At 40.8% G+C, this 15,207-nt stretch overlaps 1 protein-coding gene across 4 annotated transcripts in view; it reads left to right on the forward strand.

Moving 5' to 3' along the window:
- Positions 1-15,207, forward strand: part of acsf3 (acyl-CoA synthetase family member 3) — a 55,803-nt gene that overhangs the window by 14,292 nt on the left and 26,304 nt on the right. For 2 of the 4 annotated variants that reach the window (XR_003272300.1, XM_026166241.1), the window contains exons 1-3: positions 5,725-5,836; positions 8,303-9,110; positions 11,699-11,854. Coding sequence is in view for 3 of the 4 variants with exons in the window: in XM_026166241.1 (XP_026022026.1) it covers positions 8,391-9,110; positions 11,699-11,854 (876 nt within the window). In the remaining variant the exon portion in view is untranslated. Of the gene's footprint in view, positions 1-5,724; positions 5,837-8,302; positions 9,111-11,698; positions 11,855-15,207 lie in introns of those variants that run through there. The other 2 variants (XM_026166249.1, XM_026166262.1) reach the window with 2 other exon arrangements.

The following is a 15,207-nucleotide window of genomic DNA, read 5'->3' on the forward strand; positions in this document are numbered from 1 at the left end:
CCAAGTAGAAAAATAAATTCAAAGAAACCCTATTGGAAAGCATGTATTGGAAATCTTTCTCTTGCGCAGTCACTTAAACCACACAGATATCAACATGGCAAACATTTTACAGACTTTGGGAAACAATGCGAACAGCCACCTCCTGGTGTGAACTCTACTTTTATCCAAATTTCCTTATCAGCATGTTTCTAATCAAAAAGGTGACTGAAGAGAAAATGATTTCAGTTTACATCTGGTTGTAATACAGCACAACAGCATGTTACGCTTGTTTGAATGAGACGATTTAACACTTTGAATGTTTGCAGGCAGCGTAATGTTGACGATGCAGGACAGAGGGAGTGAGGTGAATGAGAAAGCCAGGCCGAGGCCCTGATTGTCCGTCTAGCAGAATAGTTTCCATTTCCATATAAGAGAGTTAAAAGGGAAAGAGGAGAATCAATAAGGCATTAGTGGAAAGCTATCAAAAAATTCTTGAGCAGTCTAAAGCCTATTACAGCCAGTAGGTCAGGAAGTTAGATAGAATTTATTTAGAGGGTGAGTAAGCTTAAGACTACAGTTAAATCAACTTTATTCTGTCCATTTGACCGCACCGTCTCCCTCGGTTATTCAGAGAACGTGTAAATTCCAGTTTCGGGCATTTTTATGTTCCCTTTTCTGTTCTACAGTGTTCACCCCCCGGATGGAGCTCGATATTTTGAGTGAGAACATCTATGCAGACAAACATATCTGCTCTCCATGAGGCATGAGTCCAAGTTGTGGTGCCAAACCACACAATGCACATCCACCGCACACAGCCACTTTAAATCCTCTGGTGGAGATATCACTCTCTAAGGCCATGATGAGAGGCTCATATAAGCAGCTCATCAGCAGCCTGTTTGCCCATATGTGCCTCACACCCCTTAGTCCCCAGTGAGTCCTGGCTCTGTGCAATGAAACCATCTCATCTGCCAACATGGACAACTTGAAGGAAAAAAACAATCCCTCTTCTACTTGGGTAATTTAAGGGCAACTTAAATGGCTAATGTTATAATCTGCATAGATAATGAAGTCAGTCCACCAAGTCAAGGGCCCACTCCAGAAGAAACAGAAACAGAAGAAATATAAAAGGTGCACATAGGGGTGGGAGGTATAAACGGTATACGGTAGAAACGATATAAATTTTATACCGCTCTACCACGATAGCGTATGTTGATGGTGTTATTAAGCTGCGCCTGTTTTGGTCGAAAGCATTGCAGCGGCTACAAACAACATCATCTGCAAATTATGCTGGGCGACAGTAATAGCAAAGAGACGAAGCACTTTTGGAAAATGAGGAAAGCCGAAACCTGAGCTTCCTCCACTTCCCTACCCCTCATCAAAGCATGTGCTAGATTTCGATGTCTCATTTTGGAAATTTGTGAGTTGTTTTTTTTTTTCTTTTTTTTCATTAATGCTGAATTCTCTCGCAGCTGCTCTATTCCCATGCTGTTGCAGTATATTAATGACTAACCTTGTATTGTGGATGGATTATCTCAGTTGTTTTCCTGACTGAAGTTTGGTCCGTTTACAGCATCCTGCTATGTGATTGCATTTGCCCCTAACCACCAGAAACTCTCACTTTAACTTTCATCGAGTGGAAAAAAGTTAGAGCTCATCCTCCAGCTTCACTGTGCTAATGTAATGCTAACATAGCTGTGTAGCTAGCGATCGCGCAGCATCATTATATACCAGCTAGCCCAACTTCAGTAACCCTACAAAAGTCACTGCTGTTTAGTTTTCTGTCTTCATTTATGTTGGAAGTGATAGCAGAGCTGTACGTTTGAATTTTTCAGAAATCTCTCAGTCAGAACATGCAATATATATTTAGGTGGAAACTAGTGAGCTAACTTCTTGCTAACTTCTAACTTTGTTAAATGTAATAAATTCTGTTTTCATGGATGCCTGGATGTTAAACTTAATTGTTACACCTGGTAAAGCAGCAACGTTAATCATTTTATTAAAGAATTTAGGACCCAGATTACTCCGCGAGGCTCCTGACAGCCGTAATGCTCCGACAATCCATCAAGCGGTGCGGCTTCATAGCTTACCAAAGTCGAACTAAAACATTTTTTGACAGATTTCTGTGCGCTGTGTAGCACATAAAATCGGTTCGAGGTCAGTAAGCACAACCAGAATTCATACATAAGGCACACTGTCGATTTTTGAGAAAATGAAAGGATTTTAAGTGTGCCTTACAGTGTGTAAAATACATTATACAGAAGAAAAAAATATATCGCGATATATATCGTTACCGCACATGCTTCAAATTATACCGTGATATGGATTTTAGGCCATATTGCCCAGCCCTAGGTGCACATTCAATAAAAATTAGTTAATGAGACAGATGCAGACTCAGGATGACAAACTGAGGCCAGTATAGAAAAGAAGGAGGCACAAATTAATTTCACGTCATCAGATAATCAAATCTGATGAAACACGTCTGACTCAGGGGAGGAAAAGAAGCAGAAGAAGCAGTGATGACATATGCTATGGGAAGCAGACAGACAGGAGAGCAGGGTCCAGTGTCATATCTGCAGTGTGTCTGCAGGTCCCGCGCGGCGATGGTTCGCTTATCCCCCTGCCACCACACATATGTTTGGGACATGGAACAGTTGGATGTGGCCGAGGGCAAAAATGGGTCAGACTGACACAGATGGAGAAAAAAACTCCCACTGGGTCACTGTCAGATGACTAACACCCACAGAAAAAAAAGTGAGAATGTGTGTGTGTGTGTGTGTGTGTGTGTGTGTTCTAGTGAGTGATTTATTCAACTTTTGACAGATTTTAACAGCTTGCCAACAACGTTGCTCTCGAAACAAGGATGAAAAAATACTAACACAACAAGTTTTGAATTCAAATTGGGTCAGGCAGTTCTCGAGTAGCCGAGAGAAGAACATGAACTCTGCAGAAAGCGAGGGGATAGCAAGAATTCCTCGTGTTTCATTTGGCCTTTTGCCGTCTTAATGTCTCTTCCCTTCTCTGCCTGCCTTCACTTTACCTAATGTATAAACATAAACAAAAAATATGTGATCGATAACTTGACTGGGTGCCCATAATGTCATTAAAACTCAACAAGGCTCGTTGTAAACACAATGTAATTTTTTCATCTTCTTCTTCTTTTTGGATCACTACTAACAGCCTTGGATGGAAGAAGAGCTGACATTTGGGATAAACTGAAACATTTGGGTTTTTGCCACGAGGTGTTCAGCGCAAGAAAAATCAATTGAGAGTTCAGGAAATCCCCCAAACCTTTCTGGAATGATGGAGAAGAGCTGGCATTAAATGCAGCTCAGCTATGAAACAGCAGACGATATGATTTGTGACAAGAGTTTAAAAAAAACTACAGAGCTTTAAACAAATTAACATCAGGGAATACTGTCTATCGGCTTTATGATCACATCTCCCAAAGATTTCCACTTCCATTTGGAGGTAATCTTCCTAACCTTTGCCATCAATCCATGATGTCACAGCTGAAATGAATTCAAAAAACCTCAGATAAATGCCCTCAGTTGTCAAAACCTCCATTAGAACTGGAATGTAAGGCGGTAATTGTAGAGTTGAAAGGTCCATTTGTTCATTATCAAAATGGTAGTGAGATTCCTTTCAGAGTAATCCTTGGCTTTTCGATTTGCCTATTCAACGCTATTTCCCAACACAATAAGACATGCTGATTCCGCTGTATGAAGATCCCTAAGCTCAAATTCCTATGTCCTTCAGAAAGCTGTGTCACTGCCTCTTAAATGTGTCTTTTTCTCAATTTGGTTTTTCTTATTTTGAAGCTTTCAAATCTGTTTTTGTCAAGCAAAAGCTTCCAGTTGCATCTGCTGCTTCTATCACAAGCCTTTAACTTTCCCTTAAAGTGAACCGCACCATCGCGCAAGGACACCCATGTCCCTTTGCGCAGGACACAAGCAACGTCGTCAACCGTGCATTAGCATGTGGGTGGCATGTGCTCCGTGAGGCAGTCATATGTTTACATCCAATCTCTTGGATGAAAGTCAAGTTTGCAGCTGCAGCCTCGGAATAATTCATCGCTCGCCTTTTTTACCCAGGAGGAGCCACAGGTAGTTGATGAAGTGGCAGTGCCAAGACTCCCAACTGGCGAAGACGAAGCGCAGCTGCCAGGAGTCAGCGTGGCCAGATGCCGCTGCTGATGTACCATGTGTTCCAAGCAGGGCAACAGTGTGTTTGTGTGTGAGCTGGGGTGGGAGGGGAAAGAACGGCACGCTTGCCAAGACATTCTCACATTGATGCCAACCTGACACATGCCTGGGTACTCCCCACGGTTTGTGTTACCATCTCAGCCACTCTCACAGATCTGTGGGGGGTCCCCTCTTTTCTCTTTTCCTCTGATGCCGTCCCTTGCCAAGATGAGAGTTGGCGCCTGCTTGCGGCCATCCTGCCCATCAGTGGCGAGATCCTTTAAGGTGTTCTTTTTTGAATGGCGCGCTGGCAGGAGGCCACCACAGCAGAATGCCAGCCTCTGCTTACTATATACTGCATCTAACCCTCGTTTTTCGCAATGTAGCCAAAACCGTAACTCCTTGCGATAGCCGTGTCTCGTCCTTACATGACAAGCGTGTCTTTATTATCCTCCCCTGTTCATCCATCCCTGCATGTCACAAGTAGCTGTAAATAAATCTCTGGCTCAGATTCCCGTCCCCACATAACACACGTCGAAGACATGGCCAACTTCCAGGAAACAAATCCAAAAACACGGGTCTTCTGCGCCTTATTTCGTTACATCAGAGATGACATTCGGTCATTTTTGAGTTGAATCCTTCGAAAATCTGGCAGCGCCATCTGCGTCAGAAAAACACTGAAGACTCCAAATTCCCTACAAATAAAGGATTCTCTGGAAATTACATAGTTGCTGGGGTAGCATAGCATTCCCTTCAATAGCATTTTCCCTGCGAATGGGAACGAGTGGTCTTTGCCACTATTCCTGAGAGTGGAGGGGAGCACTGAGAAACAAAGGCTCCAGTTTTTAGGAACATGCCATCCTCGTTTGCAGTGTAGGGGGTTTGGGGAGGGAAGTGAAAACTTTTTGAACGTGTGCCATGTCTGTACCATTCTCTTATCTGAGGCCCGCGACTGCCAGCTGGCGGCTGAATGTGCCCACTTGCACTGTGATGATGAAGCCAGCCAAGCTAGTTGGCACACTGCGTGGTGGGACTGGCACGTGATCTAAAACACAGCACTGTGTGGAGCGGCTGCGTATACGTCCCGCTCTCCCCTCCCGTGTCCTCCTCTCTGGCGAGCAGCTTCTCCACTGGATCTGCAGGTCCTCAGTAAAGTGGGTGGAGGTTATGCCAACAACTGCCAAGCTGAGTTAATAACCACAGGATGACAGAAAAACACAGCTCATGCTAGTTTGTTTATAATTAAGGATTTAGTTATCTGAAACTATATTTTTGTTGGCCTGATATTTAACTCATTTCTTATTATTGTTTTGCCCCTTTAATCATCAAAATAGGAAAATTAATTGAGTTTTAAAGCAGCAGTACAGTGATAGGCAGAGACAAGATCATAGGTTTTGCGTTGCTATATCCAGACATGCTTTGAATGTGTGATTGTCATTTTATTTTATGTAAGTTTTTATTTTGTAGACTAATAAAGTAAGATCATTAAAAATCATTTAAAACATTGTTCAAGGGTTATTAAAGCTGCGTATTTAAAGTGTCAACCACCCTGCAGAAACTGGCTTTGTGCTGTGTACTTACGAGACGGGAACTGTTTAAACCACTATTGTTTCAAACCGGACGCTTAATGTTGTGGCACTGTCCTTCACTCCAAGAAATGCCGACTATTATTGTAGGTAAGGTGAAAGTGAAATAGTTAACAGAGAAAGGTGTAGACAGTGAAACTGGGTGTTATTTTACGAGATATCGTTGTGTTTGTAGCCGTCAAACGCGGAGGTGTACCGTTCATGTCATGGCTGATGTCCGGTCACCTGTCCTCGCTGAATAAAGTGAAAGTCAGAGACGGTCAGAGTCACCTGGACTGAGCACAGTAGCGTTAAGATGAAGAGGTTATTTCGGTCGGTGGTCATCCTCGTCATCGTCCGTCCTCCTGTAACTTCACGGTGTTGCTGTTTAAAGCTGTTTAAGTCGACAAGTGACTGAATGATGTTAATGCTATTAAAGAGTCACGATGTTGTTAATCATTGATTAAAATAATAATTTAAATAATAATTTACAATAATAGCGCAATATATGTTAAGTAACTACTATAACAGTGAAAGCTTAACTGACCGATTTTTAGAATTTTAGAAAAATCCCCAGCCTGGAGAAGTCATTTCTGTTGAAGTCAGGGGCATTTTCAAGCTTTTTCTTTCTATCAGTTGGAGCCATTTCAAATAGATGCATCTAGAGAATTCCTTGAGTAATTTTAAGTATTCGGGTAAATATCCGCTACTGTGACGGGAAATCTGTAGCAAAGGTCAATATAAAACACCCAGGCCTTGAAATTGGGAACACTGATTTCCACATATGAGGTGTACTCTGTACCATGAAACTATTCAAATCATAATTTCTTAAAGATCAAATCAAAATCAGTTCTTTATGCTAATATGTCATTATTGTTGATGAATTCTCAACCATAGTTTTATAGAAAAAAATATTTTTATTTTTAATTCCAGTTGTAGTTGTTATTTATTTGCATTCCTTAAAAGAAAAAAGTCGTTTTAGTGTGTGAATGTTCCATAATTTCTCTGACTTGGCTCATAGGAAAACATGAATTGGTTTTGTATTGCCTGTTTAATAATAATATATTTTTCGTCATGTTTTCTTGTTTTTATGACAAAAAAACAAGTTATTGTGATATTCCAAAAATATAAAACCACCTAAAAAAATCTAGAAAGGCTTTTGTCTTGTAGTCTAAAACTTGTGGTGGTGTTCAGCCCCCCTTCCCATAAATAATTTTTAGAAAGAGTCATATGTTTAGTTTAACATTAGTTTAATTCATATGTTCAGGCAGCATTCATGATCCCAGAGTGTATATTCTTGTAGTTTAAAGTATTTGGTCAGCTGACATGGATTGACCCATAAACCATTAACTATATAGAGTACAAAGGTTAATGTTCATTGTGTGTTTGTCTCAGACTGCTGTGTGAATGAGATTGATCCTTTATGAGTTATATTTTTTGCATTGCCACCACCCTTTCTTGGATGTTATAGTCCCTGCTGTTACTGCTCTACCATGTGGTGAAGCAACCTGTCAGAAAGCTCTGAGTGGTGTCCCAGTACAAGTCCCTGAGGATTAAAGGCCTCAGGTCAAAAGTCATTCAGAGCTTTTTTAAAAGAGTGGTTGTGTTACTAGCCTCAGGTATTTGAAATTGCCCAGCGTCTGCGGTTTCACAGCGTGTTTTTCAGGACTCTACTTATTTTGAAATAATACATTCAAAAATGTATCTCACAAAATGGGTCAAAACTTCTCAGTTAAAGCATTTTTTTATTTATTCACAACATTTTACACGTCAAACCAACACCATTTGAAACTGTCTGATAGTGTCTGAGGCTGTCACTGTCACAGTTCTTGCACGCTGCAATATTAAATAGCATTGTCTATGCTTAGATACTAAGGTTGCAGACACACTATCTAACACAGCGTGCTTGTTTACTGTAAATACCAGGCTGATAAGAAATCTCAGTGCAGCCAGTGTAAAAATGCCACGTTAAAATGTCAGCCAACACAGTGAAAGAAGGCCCGTTTCTCTGACAACAACCGATCCAACTGCCTAATTAATGATCTGAAGAAAATGTCGATGTCTCACTAAAAATTTCATTATCATCATTCACGGGTTCAATTTCTTATACGCTGGTGACAGATGTGCTAAAGTCCTGTGTGTTTTTTGAGTGATGCCACGTGGTCTCACTCCCTTTCTTCCTCTATCCCAGATGTGTTCTGCTACCAAACTTTGGCACTGAGTGAAACGGTGCTCAGTAGTACTGATGTAATTCAGCCAGTGACTGTCTGTATCTCTGAGTGATTCCTGTAATTATTTTGGAAATAATATATGAAAAATTCAAACACTGGTGGAACCAGATCATCTTCTTTGTTCCTTAATTAAACAGTTATTTATTTTATCAAGCTGACCACATCAGTGCGCTTGTTTTGTATTCGTAACCATCAACCAGCAGATCTACAAAAACCCAAAACTAGTGGTTAATCAGATGGTTAATTGTCACAGAAAGAATCCCTGGTGATCAAAGTTAATTGGCTTTATGACTTTGTGTGTTGCTTCATCAAACTAAGCGCAAATGTTTTTCACTTCAACCCACAGATATTCACTATGAGCAGATGTAAGATACTGATGATGGAGCCGTAATGAGCTTCTAACTGTGGAGCGTATAAACAACTAAAAGTCAAACATGCTGCCAGGATGTATAACCGCTACTTGCCACTATTTGAAGTGGACTTTGCCTCACTGGAAACCTGCCTTTTCCTTAACTTATTGTCCATTGGAGCCAGGGCAATGGATTTTAAGACAGGCAGGTCTGAGAAAGGCTCATAGCTGGACTACAGCACCTTCATCAAGGCTAAACCAGAAGCCGGTGTTTGCCAGAGCTCCAGTGTATGGAGAAAAGCTTGCAGTCATAGACAGCAGTGATAGCCACAGCTACAAGCAGCTGTACTGCCGCAGTTTAGGTCTTGCAAATAGAATCGGTACAGCTCTGAACTCAGACTTTGGAGGTCTGGAAGGAAAACGCGTCTCCTTCCTGTGTGCTAATGATGCCTCCTATACAGTAGCACAGTGGGCCACTTGGATGAGTGGTGGGACGGCGGTGCCACTCTACCGAAAACACCCACCGGCAGAACTGGAGTACATCATTTCTGATTCCCAGACTTCGCTGCTGCTGGCAGCGGACCCCTACACTGAAACCCTCGAACCTCTGGCACAGAAGCTCGGGCTGCCGTGTCTGAAGCTGCCCCCTACTTCTGACCTGGATGCTTTAAGTGAGGAAGACGCACAGGAGAAGGAGACAGCCATCACAGACTGGGCTGATCTACCAGCTATGATCATCTACACCAGTGGAACAACAGGGCGACCCAAAGGGGTTCTGCATACACACGGCAGCGTCCAAGCAATGGTAAATTATGTCTATTAATTACACTGGAGCCAAAGTAAATTAAGCTATTAGCTTTTCTTTTTTTTTATCATAGGGTTATGGGTCTCTTAAATTAGACCTTTTAACAGTGCATTCATGGTTTGCTGTAAGCTATGTGAATGTACAACTAAAATCAGTTTATGTCAGTTATTTATTAAATGTTTAGGTTTTATTTGTGTTCTTCTAATGTATAAGTCCTTAATAACAGTATTCAATAAAAAATAAGTCCTATCTTATTGTAAGATTTCATAATTGTTGCTTGGAAAGATTATTTTTATAAGGAATGAAGGTTTTTGCTGGATTTCTGTTTACATTTTTTCTTTTGTAAAGTCAGTTTTATTTATACAACTGACAATTTTAAACAAAGAAAAGGTTAATTAAGCTTCATTTATTGGGAAAAAAATAAATTTGACGGAAGGCCTGACGAATAATTTTGTTTGGCATTAAACTACAGAAGTGCATCTGTTTAAATCATTTGATGTTTTTGGCCATCAATGTGACTTCATAGAAAATTAAAGTTCCTGTGAGGGGGGGGAGACGTGAAGGTAAATTTCTGTTTACGTTATTTTGTACAGGCAACCAGATTCAGTGTTCTACATGCATGTTGGTGATGCTCATGTACACAAATGTCAGAATTAATTTAATGATTCAAAGAGTCATAACACAAGCCAGCAGCCATGTACGACCAGGAGACGTCTTTTGTTTTTTGCCCTGATGACATTTAGTACTCTGACACTGTTCATGATGCTCATCTCTTTAAATACCATTATGCACAATATGTTGGACACAGCGCACCGTAGTGATCACATTCACTGCAGGCATTTTTTTTTTCAAAAAAACCTGACGTTACCTCTCAAAAAATAAAAAAACAAAAAACCAGACAGACTCACTTAATTATTCACTCACTCAGTTTTCCAGACCGACCAGATTCAAGTGAAGTTCTGCCTCCTTTTAGAGTGATTTAATTTTCCACACTGCCAGGCATGTAGGTCAGTTTCACTTAAAATTGCACAGAAAAACTTCAGGAGATCTTTAATGGCATAAATTAGTGATTATTCAGGAAGCACAGTGGGGGAAAAACGAGGGTGATGCTAATCAGGGAATATGTCTCCTGGGGGTGTCTAAACAGTTCTTTAATTTAAGAAGAAAATCATAGATACAGTTTATAGATCTGCATGTGTTAGTTTTGTGATGTTCTCACTGAGATTTGTGTCAATATAACCAATAATAGATAAGCTGAATATGAAGTTAGATGGGGTTTTTTTTTACCTATATTTAAGTCCTGGTTTCACAAAGTTTAGACCTTGAAACATTTTAACAAAATTAATAAATAATAATACTTTTATTGGTGGCATAGTTTAAAAATTATGTGTGTGTATTGTTTACATGACCGTGGCCATTTCCATGTAATGCTAAGCAGGTCCTTAGTCTGATGGTTTCATTACTAGAGTGATTGTAGGAAATGTTTTTGCCTTTCAGCGTTGAAGCATCATATAAGAAAAAGATTTGTTCAAATGAAATTTTTTGAGCAAATCAAACTAAAAAGAGAATTATGGAAAGTGTAAAGTACTAATCATTTTTATAGTAAAGTTAATAGACTAAAAAACTAGATGCTTTTCCTTTTTTCAGAATTTAATATTAATAAAGCTCAACAGCGGTGTTATGTCTGTTTGTCCACTTATATTTGAGTCACTGAAAATGGGGGATTGCATTACATTTAAAGATGAAAATCTGCACTTCAGTCTCATTTGTGGTCATCTGTGGCGATGTGAATAGACAAAAATTATAAAATTGTGTCAGTGTCAAAGAACTTATGGACCTAACTGTATATGTTGGACTTGCACTGATGTTTAAGCTACCCTTAATTAAGAGCAGCAGAGCATCGATGATAAACTTTAGAATATGTTGTTCTTTTTTGTGTTTTGTTTGCCCAGCACAGAGGGAGAAATTACTGTTGATGAGGTGTTTACAGATTTCTACACCAGCAGCCACCTCAGTGGAGTGGAGTGGGGTTAGGTTATAATGATTTTTAGTATTATTGTGCTTTTTGGCTGTAACCAGTTTCACAGGGATCTCTTGACTTTGTCGGACCTCATACGTGCACAGGTGGAAATTAGCTGGGTGCCAAAAGTTCAGCAAGTAAACAACATCACAAAAAATACAGTAAATCAGACACGTAATTATATGTTATTTTTAATAAAATGCCTTTTTAAAAGTTATTTTTCCCAATTTTAATGCAGTAAACAAAACAAATACAATAAAAGGGATCAAGATCAAGGTTGTTAAAACAGGGATCCTGATACTCCTGTTACTAACAGCAACATGTATGCTGAGGATAAAACCTTTCATTTGAACCTCGCTGTTGTTGGTCTCCTCTCATATAGCGCACTGTGACAATGGGGAAGAATTCAAATAAGTTACAAAAATCAATTTTGCCATCTGGAAGTGCACCAAACGACAGCTTAGGGGAGATCATTGTAACAAATGTCTGTAGCAGTGAAAGCTGACTGAGGTAATTTATTGTAAAGACAATATGACATCTTAACAACCCACTCCGGCCCACCCCTCAGGTCCAGTGTCTGGTTTCAGAATGGGCGTGGTCCAGAGATGATGTCATCCTGCACACCTTGCCTCTCCACCACGTTCATGGCGTCGTTAACAAGCTGCTGTGCCCACTCTGGGTGGGCGCCACCTGTGTCATGCTTCCCGAATTTCATCCTCAGAAGGTCAGAGATGCACTCTTCTTCTTCTTCTGTCTCTCGGCACAGTACACAGTGTCTTTTATTATCCCCCGTGAACAAAAGTGGCTTTTTTTAGGGTTCCATCTAACTTAATCATAAGGCAAAGACAGTTTTCAGATTGAGAGGTCTTCTGCAGACAACCCTGATGGATTAAAAAAGACCATTACCTCTTTCCACATGAATCCCTCTTTCTCAGTTGGTGCTTCCCTTTCCCTTTGCTCTTTTGTTCTTGCTCCTCTCTTCTCGCTTCATCTCCTCTCCGTCTGCATCTCCCTCTCTTTCCCCCTCTCACACTGTCAAAACTAAGTGTTTGGGGCTCAGTGATGAATTGCCCTGTGTGGCTTTGTATCTGACCAATGCCGACACACGGCAGGGACTTAAGCAGCAGATCAATCGATGAGCTGACATTGAAGGATGATAGTGCTTGTTTGGCCCTGAGAAGGGAGGGGAAGATGGGGTGCTAAGTGTGTGTATATAAGTGTAGCTGTATTGAAGTGTAAATGCACAATTTTTAATGTATGTGTGTGTGTGCCTTTCTGTTTTTTGCTCTCTTTGTTTGTACGTCAGGAAGTCTACCACTTCATGACACTTAAGGTGAATGAAAAAGAAACGACCTTAAAGAAAATGTGTATCTGTCAACATGGGTATTGCTAGACGAATATAGCTATCAGTATTCAACTGTTATCCCTGACCTTGTGTGCCAAACCACAAAACCCCTTCTCTCATCTTCAGAGAAAAAAAAGAGCCTTTATACTCCTCCTCCTGAAGTTACAGTACATTGATGAAGTGATCGATCGTCTTCTATCCCCTAAGATCTCTGAAGAGTACCCTAGGCAGCAGAGGCCAGCATTGATTTCTTTTTCTTCTGATTTTGCCTGGAGATAGTGTCGGGAATTTTCAGTGCAGGAATTGTGATCAAGTAAATCACAGATAAGTCTTTTTCAAGTGTACTGTATTAGACTGACGGGAGCAGATAGCGTTCCTGGGTTTCAAACAGCGTTGCTCGGATTTTTTTTCTTTTTTTAATTTATTTGATTTCTTATTGACTGCTTCATCACAGCAACTACTCAAATGTAATATTACTGTCATTGTTTTTCCTCAAGAGGGATGGCTAAGGCATCAATTTTTAAATTCTAACAGGCAAGGGCATTTTTTTAAGTAGCCTGATTGATGGGAATGCTGCTTGGAAATACTCACAACTGCCTGTTCTGTAATTCAAAGTGAAATTGACATTTTAAAAATAATGTTTCATACACCAGTTGTCTAGTTCAGACAGATAAAGCATTTTGAAAGTGTTTGGCTGTAAGAATCCATATGCCACTCTGTATAGCTGGTTGCTCTCTGTTACAGTCAGCCTTCTCTAGGAAGAGTCAACTATTAGGATAAGTCTTATATAAGAACTGATACTACTTATCAACGTCAATAGCAGGAACTTTTATTATCTGCTAATTCAGACACACTGGCAACCTGAACACTGATGTTTTTCACCTCTGCTTCACATGAAGCATTTACGACACCGATAATGTGACACTGCTGTCAAGGACTGTGGTAATCTGCCTACAGCTGAAGCTATTATCCACGAGGAATATAAAAAAGCTGTCTGTTTGTAGGAACCTGCAAACACTAATTAAAAACTTAGCTAACTACATAGCTGATACTACTATGTTAATGACTTGACTATTAAAACAAGGTCTATTCCACTGTAAGGTCAGTGAAATGCTCGAACATTAAAACACGATGCAGTTGCTTCTCTAAGATCACTGCTGATGTCTTCCCACCTTGGCATTGTGTTAACACACACCTGAATGCTCCAGACCAGCAAGCTACCAAAATTTCTGCTTAATCAAGTGCATTTGATTAGCAGCATCTGGCTGCTACTTACGCTCTTAATTCCTGTGGTTTTGTAAGGCTGTGCTTAGTTTTTCACACACTGATTCTGCTGTTTGGTTTCGTTTTTTTTTTTTTTTATTAAATGAAACAGTGGAAGATCACATATTGTTGCTCATCTGAGGTTTTATTTACCCAATTTTTAGATCCACTAAGGACCAGATTATTTTAAATGTTTTCCCAGTACGTAAAACTTTAAAACTGAAAGACATGTTCTTTACTGAGACAGACGAGCTGAGTGAACTTACCTGACAGTTTTTAGGAATCAGCACTGCTGGCACATTGACATTCAACAATCGGGCCTTCTCGGGAAGAACTGTTTTCGGGTCTTACGTTGAGTGCAGGGCACATGAAGTTGTTTAGGATGCAGGCCATAGCTCTCGGTTCTCACCGCATCCTGTCCCCTAGGTGGAGGCCAGCTCTTTGACGGACATAAATTGCCTTCCTCTCCCACCTAGAGTGGGCTTGGTGGGAGCGCTTCACTGCACTTGATAGACACCACCCAGTATGGTCAGGGCACGCTCAGCTAATCATCCTTTTCTCTCTTCAAACTTTTATTCTGTATCTCTTCGCGTGAACCGCAGGTTACTTGCAATTTTTAGATCGGCCTGTAACACTACTCTGGGAGACTGGATTGGAATTTGATTAAATTGTACTGTTGGCATATCTTAATCATCTTAGCTGTATTTGTCTGTGTGTTTGACTTGTGTTTTTATTAGAGCCAGAGGAAGTGATTGGAAGATAGTTTAGTAGATAATAGATTGGGTGAGTCTGTGATGTGAGGGTCACACAAAAGAGAAGTGGAAGGAAGAGTTTAGAAATTGCTGGCACATTAAGAAGGATGTGGTGTTACTTCAGGTGAGCGCAATGATGGGACAGAGTGCATTTTTCTGTGTGTGAGTATGTGTCTAGGTGTGTATGTGTCTGAGAGAGAGAGAGACTGCAGAGGCAGTGAAGCAGGAAATTACGAAATGGAGAGAGAAGGTAAGTGAATGTGAGATAGGGGGGTGAGAGACGAGGGGGGGGGGGGGATGAAGGGAGGATGTGGGGTCAGAGATGAAAGTAGAGTGAAAGCGGAGCACTTGGAAAATAGAGGCAGAATGAATGAAGAAGAAGTGAGATCGAGTAGCCTGAGAGGAGACAGCTTGGAGGGGGGCACTGGTGGTGGGCTGTGGTGCGGGGGGAGTGACTTAGAGAAGCCGTCGTTCACCTTCATTTAATTCATGCTGTCGTCCTATCCTTCTGCCGTCTACTGCAATGTGTGAGCGTGTGTGAGGAATGAGGTTGAGTGGGCGGGGCCGGGTGTGTAAAATGACTTTGTCCTTGAACAAGTGAGTGTATGTGATTTTCATACAGTATGTTTAGATGTGCATGTAGTTGGCGACGCATGTTTGCGTCCATTAGTGCCCGCCGCTGTTGAAGGCGGCACGTCTGACGCAGCTGAGGATGGG

The sequence above is a fragment of the Astatotilapia calliptera genome, chromosome 1 (genome assembly GCF_900246225.1).
Source record: "Astatotilapia calliptera chromosome 1, fAstCal1.2, whole genome shotgun sequence".
NCBI classification, from domain to species: Eukaryota; Metazoa; Chordata; class Actinopteri; order Cichliformes; family Cichlidae; genus Astatotilapia; species Astatotilapia calliptera.